This window comes from Brienomyrus brachyistius, unplaced genomic scaffold (assembly GCF_023856365.1).
Source record: "Brienomyrus brachyistius isolate T26 unplaced genomic scaffold, BBRACH_0.4 scaffold32, whole genome shotgun sequence".
Classification (NCBI taxonomy): Eukaryota; Metazoa; Chordata; class Actinopteri; order Osteoglossiformes; family Mormyridae; genus Brienomyrus; species Brienomyrus brachyistius.
Window position 1 is genome coordinate 1,379,868 of NW_026042307.1, and position 12,633 is coordinate 1,392,500.

A 12,633-nucleotide genomic window follows, 5' to 3' on the forward strand; every position below is an offset into this window, starting at 1 on the left:
ATCTGATGTGTGACTGTAAAACACTTCCGGCTGAAGCTATATGTCATGTGACATTTATTCCGAACTCTTCTGCGGAACTAGGGTGTGTGTATTGTGATAACTTGTTAAACCTAAAACATAAATATAAGGGTTTGTATAATTTCGTACGTCGAAATTTGAGTAAGCAATATGACTGTATTCGTTTTAATGATCGTTTGAGTGACAATAGATTGTATGGTTAACAAGAAGTACCGTGAGCTTAATAGTTATAACACTGGCTCTCAATATTAAAACATTTCTGGTGGCTCTGTTAGATTATCACATGTATAGTTTTTTTCTTTCTTTTTGCAGGGTTCTGTTCTTCCGAGAATAGCAATGTCAGCACATTTGAATATGGGTGATGTAAGTATGTTATGTTAGTAGTTGGCTGGTATATTATTATGGTGTTGTTCTGTAATGAATAAGGTTAAAGAATTCATAATTGTCATATGGTTAGCAACAGATTCACTGTGATGTGTAATTTTGTATAACATGACTGCGTCGTAAAATATAGAAGTGAATTTTCCATTATCATTTTAATAAATGTTCCGCAGTGTTATATCGGTGTAATGGACCGATTTCCGTAGTTATTTTGTTATAATTGTAGTTATTTTTTACTTATTGCAGGATTTGAAAAGATATCTTTACAAACAGCTGCCAAGGTTGGTTAACTTTCATATTTATAATCACTTGCCAGCAAGCACCAAGCCAACAAACTTTTATTACATTTTATTGTTTTTACATAATAATGATAATGATAACAATTCTAATAGTAATAATAATAATAATAATAAAAAACAAATGCAGTTGATGTTGTAAGCAGGAGAAACTAGGCAGTACATTTTGTCATTCTTGTTATGTGTCCCTTCTCCAACCTCCAGTGTAGAGGGCCTGCATGCGATTGTGGTGACTGACAGAGATGGAGTTCCAGTAATTAAAGGTGAAATGACAGTATTTTTTTGGGTGGGCCTGACATTAGTTTCCATTACCACTGAGCCATCTGAGAGGAGGAAGTTTAAAATACAAAGCACTGTTTCCCTGTTTCTAGTTGCCAATGACAGCGCCCCAGACTATGCACTCAGGCCTGGCTTTCTTTCTACCTTTGCTTTGGCAACAGACCAGGGCAGCAAGCTGGGACTCTCCAAAAACAAAAGCATTATATGTTACTACAACATGTACCAGGTGAGCCAGTGCATGCATCACACACGTCATAAAGCCTCGTTCAGTGGCCACTTAGGACTCTCAAAACCACACACATCTAAAGGTGAAGCCTTTAGTCAGCTCGACACATATCCAGTTTACCATCCTCCTTTGCTTTGTCTGAGTAATTTTCTTAACGTACATGACTTCCCCTCATCTTGTATGGTTAATATCCCACTTGGTATCTATCCATTGTGTTTTTCAGATGACAGTAATGTAAGATTGTGTTGTATTAAAACATATTTCACTGAAATGTTTAAATTCTCACAAAACAAATATACAGTTAACTACTGAAATTAAGTCAATATTTGAGTTCATGAGGAATACGACATATCAATGGTACATGATCAGTGGGTTTTGGAGTAGTGGAGAAATATTCATATTGTCAGAGGAGTCAATGTGCTTATGGAAGAGACCAGAAGAAGCTGACAGACTCGAGTTTCTCATAGTGAAGATCCTGGCAGCTCAGTCATGGTGTGGGATTGAGTCTCTTACAGATGAAGCCACATACTGATATATACAAGGGCACTCGACATAATCCTGTGTTCTGGTCCTCATAGCAGGTCAGTCCTCCAAGACAATATTTCTCAACCCAGTCCTTGGGGACCCCCAGACAGTCCATGTTTTTGCTCTGACCCAGCTCCTTGCCATACAGTACATGTTTTTGCTCCCTCCCAGCTCCTTGCCAGACAGTCCATGTTTTTGCTCCCTCCCAGCTCCTTGCCAGACAGTCCATGTTTTTGCTCCCTCCCAGCTCCTTGCCAGACAGTCCATGTTTTTGCTCCCTCCCAGGTCCTTGCCAGACAGTACATGGTTTTGCTCCCTCCCAGCTCCCTGCCAGACAGTCCATGTTTTTGCTCCCTCCCAGGGGCTGGGAGGGAGAAAAAATGTGGCCTGTCTGTGGGTTTGTGAGGACCAGTTTGAGAAACACTTTTACAGTACTAAATAATATATTTTTTCAGTACTGCACCTTACAAACTAATGCGGTTTTGATTCCATTAATACCTCTTGGTGACCATTTACAATTTCTAAACTAAGGTCTAAATTTTAAGTGCAACCACTGAAAAGGGGAAAATCAATTTTCTGTACTGAAAATAGTAGTAAGCATAGTAGTAATTACATTGTAGAGCATATTTTTATTATATTATTGGTAAACACAGAGCTCTTGGTCAAGCAGTGGATAAAAGACAAAGATTGATGTCTTTGCTGTGATTTCTGGCGTTGGCCAGACGGGGGCGGTGTGTGGCTCTGCATGTTAGGATACTCATCCCGTGATCAGAAGGCTGCCGCTTCAAATCCCAGAGTCGGCAGAGTGATTTTCTCATTGGACACCTGAGTGAGGCCCTTAACCCCAATTGGCTGACCCTGCTGTCACAGTTGTGCATTGTTTTGGATAAAAGCATAAATACTAAATAAATGAACTAAGACGATATCTCATTTTTAACTTCCCGGTCAGATTGTGCAGTTCAACCGGTTACCTCTGGTGATCAGCTTTATTGCAAGCAGTAGTGCCAATACAGGTAAGAACGGCTTTTTTATAAATATATATAATATATATATATATATTTTAACACTCGCTAGATCATGTGCACTAGTATCGCTGCAGCCTACCCCTGTGTGAATCAGATGTGATTTGAGGCAGTCTGTTCCTGCGCCTGGTATTAGTCTGGTGTCTTGTGACTAGGCCTGATTATCAGCCTGGAGAAGGAGCTGGTTCCGCTGCTTGATGAGCTGCGGCAGGTGGTGGAGGTGTCCTAGGCGAGGAGCACGACGCATGGGGCGACACAGAAACGTCGCAAGGCTCGCACCCACGTGTCTGTGCAGAGAGCTTGCGTGTGTTTGTGCAATCAACTCCTTGACAGTTCCTCTACACACACATCAACTGGAAGACTGGGGTCAAGAGTTACTTTTGTAGAAAGTACAAATTTTTTTAAAATGTTCAATGATCTTTTTTTTGTGTTGTGAAGAATACTTAATATATACACATTTCCTTGTTAGTGTTTCCTTTTAAACCATTTATACGTCCATCCCTATAAATGCTAACAACAAATATCTTCGTCCCGGATAAGCACTGTTCAAACTTCAAATGTAAACTAATGTAATATAGCACCTTCTTTTCTGTTGCTTGGATATTTTAAATACCAATAAAATGGTTTGACAAGACTGCATACAATCATGGTCTCATGGCTTTAGATGAACCAGGATATGTTAGTTTTATTTATGAGCTCTCTCTGAGTAAAGTCACCCTTTGTTTGCCAATATTTACTGTAGTAGTGTGCCGAGTTCTCCAGTAGAACATAAATATTTGCAGTTTTGTTTTATGGGTGATTGCTGTTCTTTTGATATTTAATATTGACCCACCTAGATCAACTACCTGCATGTTAGTTTAGTAATATTGCATGTGTAGAAGAAGACTGTACCATGCCTCTGTTTCAGTGGTACTGACTGGATTTCAGAGGCTTGCGAAAGGAACCTTGACGGTTTCATTCGTATTAATACTTTTCATTTGTAAATTACAGGTCAATTCTGTAACTCTTACAAGAAACTTTTGAATGAATTAATGTAATAATAACAATAATAGCAAATAACACACAACTCAAAAGCAACATTGCTACATCTTTATTGAGAACTTATAGTTTAAATATTCCATGTTACTGATGGAAAAAGTATGTCAACCCTTATATTCTGTGACTGCTAAAGCCTCTTGTGATGGCTACAGCCTTGACCAAATGCTTTCTGTAGCTGTTTCAGATCTGTGCAGTGCTCAGGAGGTACAGTACCAGTAAAAATTTTGGACACACCTACCCACAGAAAGATTTATTTGCAGTATTGTCTTTATAATGTTTCTAAGATGTAGACATGAAGACCAAAAATGGAATTATGCAAGGACCAAAAAAGTATTCAACAAAAAAAATGCTGCATGGAGAGAGCTCTGTGGGTGGAGACTCAGAAGGTTGCTGGTTCAAATCCCTGGTTCTGTAGAGTGATCCCTTCATTAGGCCCTTAAGCAAGGCCCTTAATCCCAGCTACTCCAGGGACTGGCTAACACTACTGTCTCCTACACCACTTTCCTGAGGTGGCCTCCTGGGAAGCTTTTCCAGAAGTCCTAAAGGAGGTCCCATATATGCTGAGCCCTCATTGGCCCCTTTTCTTCACTCTTCGGTCAAACTCCTTCAAAACCATTTCTGGTGTGTTTAGGTCAGGTGGCCAGCTGGTGGAGTGACGCTAGATAGCTTGGTGTGTCCAAACTTTTGACTGACACGGTATTTTGGCCAGTCCTGCATACAGAACTGTCACGCCACAGCATCTCAATGGGATCGAGGTCAGGACTCTGACTTGGTCATTCTAAAATAGGAAACTCCTGTGGCAGTTGATTTGATGAAAATACATTTTAACAATGATAATTTTCAATATTTATGAATATAGTACCTTAACAACAACACGGCATTCTTATATTACACGTGGTGATGTTTAACTGTAAATGTTCTCTCTAAAAGGAAGCATATAGCAGAAGCTAAGTTCAAACACCCATGATAACAAAGTGTGGTCCACAGATGCTTAAAACAGTTTCACAACCTGGTCCTTCAGGGATCCCCTGTCAGTCCATGTTACTCCCTCCCAGCTCCTCGGACTCTCTGGGGGTGTCTCCGAGGACCAGGTTGAGAAAGACAGTGATAAAATGATGTCAGCCTGGCACAGTCTACTTGATAAACATCACATGGGCTAAAGTAAAGGCCTGTATTTAACACTGCCACAAGAGTTAACATGAAAATATAACCAGATGTCAGAAGTATGTAAATGGGAAAGATTACACTCACAGATGCTCCTCGACTTACGATGGGTTTAAGTTCCGAAGAACTTTTCCTAAGTTGACAGTATAGTAAAGTCAGGTTAGGTCAGGTTGGGGAGCATGAGCTTTTGCAGCGTGTTGCCGTAATCCCCACACAGCGAAACTCCTTGGAATCCCAGCTGGCAATGCCCCAGGCAGACACACAGTCCAGTCCCACCCTCCGTAAATGGCCATCCATCTGACGCAGCCAGGTGTTACGTGGGCGTCCCCTCGGCCTGGTCCAGCCGCATGGCTCCTCAGCAATGAGGATCCTGCGAGCCGGATCACCCTCAGGGAAACGTGCCACATGGCCGTAATGCCTTAACTGACGCTCCCTCACAATGCAGGTAATCTGCCTCATTCAGGACTCCTCTAGCAACCACTCTTAACACAAAGTCAAACCAGCAGTATCCAAGGATTCTCCGAAGAGAGACAGTACTGAAGGAGTCCAGTCTTGGTCACAGCTCACAGGAGTACGTCCATGTCTCACAGCCATACAGCAAGAAGAGCACCAGCACTCTAAAGACTTGGACCTTCATCCTCTTGCAATGATATCAGGAGTGCCACACAGTTAAGGATGACCGTAGAAAGGACCTTACCCTGAACTGAAAGCAGTATTATCCCCCTGTAGTTGCCTCAATCCAGGCGATCACCATTCCCTGACAGACAGGGACTGAAAGTCCTGTTTCAGTCAGTTGGGATGACGCCTGACTCCCAAATGGGCTACAGTAAGCTGAATATGATATTATAAATAAGTTACTGTACAATACGTTGTTTAGCACTGTATGACGTGTTTACACTCGCAATCGCTACAGAGACTGGAAGTGTGGCTGCGTAGATGCTGCCATTGGCCGGCATCTGTAGAAATTATCGTACGGCATATCGCTAGCCTGGGAAGAGACCAAAATGCGAAGTGTGGTCTGATGACTACTGAGTGTGGATCAGTATCGCACCATCGTAAAGTCAAACCGTCGTGAAGCGAGAAGCATCTGTATATAAAATATGTAATATAAAAAATAAATTAATAATAATAAAAATAAAATAAAAAAAAACTGAAAAAAATGGTGAGGACAAGATTTTGCAATCCTGATTTTTTTTAGAGGGAAAATAGCTAGGCTTTCATTTCAAAGTCCAACCACCTCACAGAGAAATTCACAGAACAATTGAACTTGCTGCCTGCCCATTCTGACCATTGCAGACTTCCGTAAACCACTTTAGTGCAAATAAAATGGCATGAATACCATATTTAACAGGAACTACGTTTACCTAAGGCTTTCACTTAATGGATAATTGCTACCAGGATTCACTCCGGATGCTGTCTTCTCTGTCATCGACCTTTTTTTATCTGTGACTGGAAGAAAGACACAAGGGGATTGTTACTAATTTAAGATTAATTAGTACTTCAACAGCAGTGCAATGAGACAAGCAAAGCAGACCATTTCACAGACCACACAGCGATTTCAGTGGGAATTGTAAATCTTAATAAAACAGTTAAAAAAGAAAAAGAATTGCCTTCTATTTGTGCCCTTGAGAGGTAAGGTGGGCTATCCCACATTTTTGACCCCTACTCCGTTTTTGTTGAATATTTTCAATTGGATAAGTTGTTATTATCTAAGTCATACCTCTGGGCTACCTATGATATATATCAAGGGACCTGAATGTGACGCTAGACTCAGCAAATCATCATAAACTGTACGTGCTGCTGGAATTTTAATCAAGTTCATACAGGTTTTAGATCCACTTGGCGGTAGTGATCATAAGAGGGTTAAATTTGAGGTTAATTTTAGTGTCTGAAGAGCAAAGTCCAAAGAAAAAAATCAGTGTGACACTGAAACTAGTAACTGTAAACTGGATGGAGTTAAAGAGCAAAACTGTTGAAGAGGCCTGGGGATTTTTAATAACACATTATTGCAAGAGCAAGAGGACTTCATACCTGTTTCCAGCAAGAATAAATCTAGGAAACTGCAACCAAGGTTTATTACTGAAATTAAGAATAAAATCAGAAGGAAAAGGGCTCTGTTCCACACATGGGAAGTAATTAATGATGTAAGAATAAAGGAGGAATATCTAAGTCTACAGGTTGAGTTAAAAAAAAGATACCAACGCTTGAGTTTAAGACAAGGGAGGAGATGTTATGATTATACAATTCCTTGGTAAGACCCCACATAGAATATTGTGTGCAGGTTTGGTCACCTTGCCTTAAAAAGGATATTGCTGTCTTAGACCGGGTTTACTTGTAGGGCTACAAGTATGACTCCTGGTCTTAGAGGAATATCTTATGAGCAGAGGTTAGCTGAGCTTAATCTGTTCAGTCTTGAGCAAAGGAGACTAAGGGGAGACATGATCCAGGTGTATAAGATTCTAACAGGTCTGGATGCTGTTCAACGAAATAGATACTTCAATATTAGTTGAAATACAAAAACGCCTGGCCATATGTAGAAATTAGCGGAGGAACATTTTAAACTGGATTTGAGGAAGCACTTCTTTACACAGTGTGTAGTTACAGTACGGGATAGTCTTCCTGTTAGTGAAGTACAAGCTTTAATCACAGTTGCTTCCTTTAAATCAGAGGTAGATAAGATTTCAACAATTTTAATCAACTGAATTCTCCCCAAATGAGCTTGATGGACCAAATGACCTCCTCTAAGCAAGCAGGACTTGGCTTGCAGAGTAGGAGTCCCAAGAAGCTCTAATCATACCAATATAATCACACAAGACATGCTGTGCTGAACACAACGGGTGACAGCAGGACATTCCAGGGAGCACAGCTGGACACGCCTGTTTGAGCAGCAAGCAGCTGATTGGTCAGTTTTTCTGCTACTCACTAGTTTCCACCGCAGTATCTTTATCCATTCATCCGCCTCCACTCCAGTCTTAGCGCAAAGGTAGAATGTTCTCTCAGGAAACACCAGGCTGGATTAGCAAGACAGAGTGGAAGTTACATGGGAAAAATTGCCTCGGTAATAAGCCACCAATTAAATAATGGTGATCTATGGCCCTACTACCCTGATGGCATACATACGCCTCTCTGACGTACACACGTTATGTTACACGCAATACTCAACTCGTATGCTAATTGGCAAGATGTCTATGAGAGGTCACATGTGCTAGGCAGTGGAAATGCATCTTGGTAAGATTGCAAATAGGTTGTATTTGCTGCAGATCAATACTGCCCTCACACAGATGACTTGTCAGTCAGCAAACGAGTGGAGTATTACATCCTGTAGATGTCTGTCGTGTACCACCGGCAAATACGGACCAGAGGTAAGTGTGCTATGTGGATAGGAATGAGTACAAGAAAAAAATACATTGCCTGGCCAAAAACAAACCACTTAAGTACTTTGTTGGACTGTCTTTAGCTTTGGTTATGGTGCACATTTGACAATTCATTGTTTCCACAGGGTTACGCAACATCAAGGTTTTTTTTTCCCATCCAGATTTGCATTCATTTTTCGTTGAGATCTTGTATTGATGATACAGTAGATGAGTTGAACTACTCCATAAAGTCTTCTCCGGCGTCTCAAAGACTTTCAATGGGGTTAAGGCCAAGACTCTGTGGTGGCCAATTCAGATGTGAAAATGATTCCTTATGCTCCCTCAACATTCTTTTACAGTTTGAGCCTGATGAATCTTGTCATCATCGTCCTGGAATATGCTCATCCCATTAGGAAAGAAAAAAATCCATTGATGGGATAAACAGGCCATTCAGTAGATTTAGGTACTCAGCTGATTTGACTTTATTGCCGCATAACGTTGCTACACTCTAATAATGATCCAATAATTGGCTCTTAAGTATTTTCTGATTTAAATTCAAATGGTGACTTTTGCTGATAACAAATCTGCACACCCAGTGGACTGCTCCTCTGATAACTTTCCAGGCATTCAGCATGAAGGGGAACATCTTCAAAACAAGTAAATTCAGGTTTTGATCTGAGTGGAGATGTCAGCATTTTCCTTCGACTCTCACCCTATTTGCAGTTCCTCTTTTCTGCAGTGAAGTGCACTGCAGCTTTGTTCAACTTCACTTTGGTCTATTTATTGTTTTTTTTTTTTTTTGCAAGACAGGAAGTGAAACATTTGGAGGGACACGTTTTGACATTCTGGAACATTCAGCATTGTTGTAAAGGACACGGTTGGGAAGAAACCTGTCCAGGTAACATTCATGTCACGTATAATAAATATTTTTAATATTATATAATCCAATATATTCCTAAATACCATTACTATTAGTGTATTCTTGTAATCATCAATAAAATCTTTGCTGCTGGCTTTTTCTCCTAGTCTATTTCACAGAAGAGTGAAGAGTTTTGTTTTTTATTTTTATTGTTATAACTCTTTTTACCTCCATGTTTCAGGTGGACGACAAAAAAGGGCAATGCAAGGGGAGCATTTAGCATGTCTAAATTCATTCAGTTAGTGTTAGCACACCAATACATTTGAATTGTGCTCTCTTGTAAGTCACAGGTTACAATTCCTCTCATATGGACTCCCTCTCTCCCACCTAATAATCAGAGTTGACTGACTTAGAGAATCACAAACAAAATAAGAAATAAAAAACTGGAAGGAAGAAAAACCAGGAAGTGATTGATATTTTCATTCTGAGCGATTTCACTGGTTTAAATTCGTCTTTAATATTGTGGTACTTTATGGCAATAGTTTACATGACATTGGGAATTATATGTCCTAAACATAGTTAAAAAAAGTTCATACAACAAGAAATGTTCTCTAGATAGTAAAAAAGCAAAAATCTAAATATGTCGAAATAAGTAACTTGGGCACACATTAGAGGACATATACATACAGCCAGCAAAGAACTCAGCTGGATATCCTTAGTGTAAAAGGAGAGGAGGAAGACTCACCAAAAGCAGTTTACTCTTTCCTGAGAGTAATCAAACTGGACTGCTGAACATGCCGTCAGGTCCAGGGTACGGATCGGCTCATCAAACTGCATGTGGCAGAGACAGGGTTAAATTTAAGCTGGGTATGGAGCATTTATTTATCAAACTATTTAGCAGATGCTTTTATGAGAGAGCCAGGTCAGTCTTTGGTGTAGCTGTGATTAAAGGCCTTGGTGAAGGGCTTAAATGTGACACCAGACTGCCTTGGGAGGTGAACCTGTGTCCTTCTGATTAAAGCACAGCATCCTAACCAACTTAACCAAATACCCCCGGCATAGAAATATTCCAGTTGCAGTGGATCGTCTTCCAAAGAGGAGTGGATCTGATAGTCACTGGGTGGACGGCCCATTATGCATAACCAGTCGGGCATTTACAAATTAAAACAAAACTTTGCCGACTCACCATTTTGTCTTTGAAATATTTGAGCTCATTTCGATTTAAGGTGAACCACCTGGTTTTCCAGTTCTGAAAAAACAACAATTAACGAAAATTCAATAATGAGATACAACGCCATGGTATGTTCCTAATACAAATGTGAAAATACACACTATATGCACTGTGTAATAACAAATAATACTTAAGACAAATCTACTATATACGAATCTTATGAATCTTTCAAAAGCTTTGCAACTGCATTCCGAATTCAGCTCTATTCTCTTTTCAAATGGTATCCTGTCCCTATGTGCCTGATCGTCTTATTTAAATATGACACCAGCTATTAAATTCAAGAAATTTAAAGTAATAGAAGTCCTGGATGACACTTGTACTGATCTCTGATAAGACACAGGTGTTTGTAATCACTCTGACATACAGAATGATGCAAAGTCAGTGACCTGTGAACTGCCTGATTTTCCATGCGGCAAATCATGGATTTGCAGCCCAGTGTTTAAAGCACACAGACACGGCCATAAGGTTCACATACTGCTCGAGTAACCAATTGAACAGTGCAATGAAATCTCACAAACCAAACATCCAATCAGCAGCACTTCTGTGAGCAATCATACGGTGTTAATGAGGCAAATGGGTAGACCGATTAACACCAACAGGGAAATCCAAAAACAATAGGTGAGTACGGCAGGGGCCACACTGTGTGTCTATAAAATAAGTCCACACTTTGCTCTGGGGGCAAAATTGGACCCCACCTGACACTAAGTAGGTGTATCCAATAATGGGATCACTGAGCATATACTCTCAGAAATGAAGCTTAATACAGATGCCTTCTATAGTAAATGGTATAGATATTTCTTTCTATATTTATGGTAATTATGTTGATCTGTGAAGGCATCAGGTGAAAATTATCGATTTCTCCCGGCAAAGCAGATTTTTGTTTCCTATTGGAAAATCTACTGTACTCAAACTCTTTTTCGCTGGTCAAATTTGGGATAAAGAGCTTAAATGTCATTAAGTTACAGAACAATTTAGCATTGAATATATATTTCTCAATTATGGGTACAGCTTCACCAAAAGCCATACTGTAGCAGCAAAAAAAAAAAATAATAAAAAAACGCAAACACTCAGAGAGAAATTCAGCTTTTCCACAGCTTAAACTTATACAGGGTTCACCTCTTAAAACAAAATAAAAGGTGAAAAAGTTAAATTTGCAGACAAAACTAATCCCTTACATAAGAAAGCCTTACTTAGAGTTACTATACATTCCACTTTCCCTAAATAGGTCCTCTTTTTGGGTCCCTGTCCAGGCATCTGGGCAGTTTTTCAAAAATCTGCAGTTTGTCTGGGTTTAATGCTGCAACCCGTATGATCCAGTGTTGCAAGTTACAGTGGAGTATCAAGTGAAAGAAAAGGCACCAATTTTCAATATACGACAGTCACTCATTACCGTCACACAGCGTTTCCAAGGGTCATACACACATTTACTTTACAAATTAAGCAATATGCACAACCCTATGCATTAAGCTGCTCTAGAGTGATGTCAACTTAAAGGAAGTTTCCGGAAGTTGACGTCATTTAAACATTCTATGTCTGTGACATTTTGTGAGTGAGAGCCTCCTCATTTTCATCTCACTAAATATGGCAACCCTAGCCTTACTTCAATCATGGCTTCAATTTATGCGTCTTTTAGACAAAGTTTTAATAATATATGGTACCAATCATGACAATCATGTAAGGAATAATTGACGACGGGCCGTTGAATTATTAGAAAATAATGCAAACCCGAGGTGGTGATGCGGCCATGACGCAAAGCAGAGTGGCCGTTACACCTCGGGTGTGCATTATTTTTCTAATAATTCAACGGTCCGGAGTCAATTATTCCGCTTATACTACGGTTGCCACACCTCATGACATCGATCAGATGATATATTTCAAGGGATTCGTCCGGTTTTTCTACTTAAATCGCTGTTGTGAGTAGGATTATTTCTTCCGCATCTCATCCAACGACTCTTTCGCTAGTTCCAAAACGTCATTTTAAAGCTGGCAATGGAGGCTTGAGCCGTTGATAGCAGACTAATGCAGTTAATAATTAAGTTATTAGAAAGAGAGCGAGAGAGACAGAGACACAGATAAATAGAAACAGAGAGAGAGAGCGAGAGCTTGTATGAATTAGGCTACCTGTGTGTCCCTCAACAGTGTTCTGAAGCACCGTCTCTAAACTGTAAGTCTGCTTTAAGATGCAGCGCTGTTATTACCTCGCTAGTGAGAAATGTCATGTGTAGCCTTTAAGTTGGTACA

The 12,633-nt window shown here is 40.0% G+C and overlaps 2 protein-coding genes across 6 annotated transcripts in view; one reads left to right on the forward strand and one right to left on the reverse strand.

The window, feature by feature from the left end:
* Positions 1–15: 15 nt before the first annotated feature.
* LOC125721189 (ragulator complex protein LAMTOR3-like) lies at positions 16–3,381 on the forward strand. Of its 4 annotated transcripts, none has more exons than XM_048997247.1 (7): positions 16–82; positions 331–381; positions 646–680; positions 900–958; positions 1,067–1,200; positions 2,675–2,738; positions 2,903–3,381. In XM_048997247.1, exons 1-7 carry the CDS (start codon positions 41–43, stop codon positions 2,974–2,976), a joined length of 459 nt encoding a protein of 152 aa, XP_048853204.1. In that variant the 5' UTR covers positions 16–40; the 3' UTR covers positions 2,977–3,381. The 4 variants fall into 4 exon arrangements, with proteins under 4 accessions (XP_048853204.1, XP_048853207.1, XP_048853205.1 ...); XM_048997250.1 differs by having other exon boundaries at positions 1,136–1,200; XM_048997248.1 differs by having other exon boundaries at positions 33–129.
* A 441-nt stretch (positions 3,382–3,822) lies between these two features.
* The window catches only part of LOC125721163 (dual adapter for phosphotyrosine and 3-phosphotyrosine and 3-phosphoinositide-like), a 19,365-nt gene continuing 10,554 nt past the window's right edge, over positions 3,823–12,633 (reverse strand). For both annotated transcript variants that reach the window (XM_048997199.1, XM_048997198.1), the window contains 4 exons: positions 10,348–10,410; positions 9,907–9,992; positions 7,873–7,960; positions 3,823–6,398 (listed from right to left, as the gene is read on the reverse strand). In XM_048997199.1, coding sequence (XP_048853156.1) covers positions 6,375–6,398; positions 7,873–7,960; positions 9,907–9,992; positions 10,348–10,410 — 261 coding nt within the window. In that variant the 3' untranslated portion in view covers positions 3,823–6,374. The remainder of the gene's footprint in view (positions 6,399–7,872; positions 7,961–9,906; positions 9,993–10,347; positions 10,411–12,633) is intronic.

Coding starts and splice junctions, on each gene's coding strand:
- LOC125721189 (XM_048997247.1), top strand. CDS start 41: ATGTCATGTGACATTTATTCCGAACTCTTCTGCGGAACTAGG. Junction 382..645: donor CACATTTGAATATGGGTGAT/GTAAGTATGTTA, acceptor TACTTATTGCAG/GATTTGAAAAGATATCTTTA. Junction 1,201..2,674: donor GTTACTACAACATGTACCAG/GTGAGCCAGTGC, acceptor CTTCCCGGTCAG/ATTGTGCAGTTCAACCGGTT.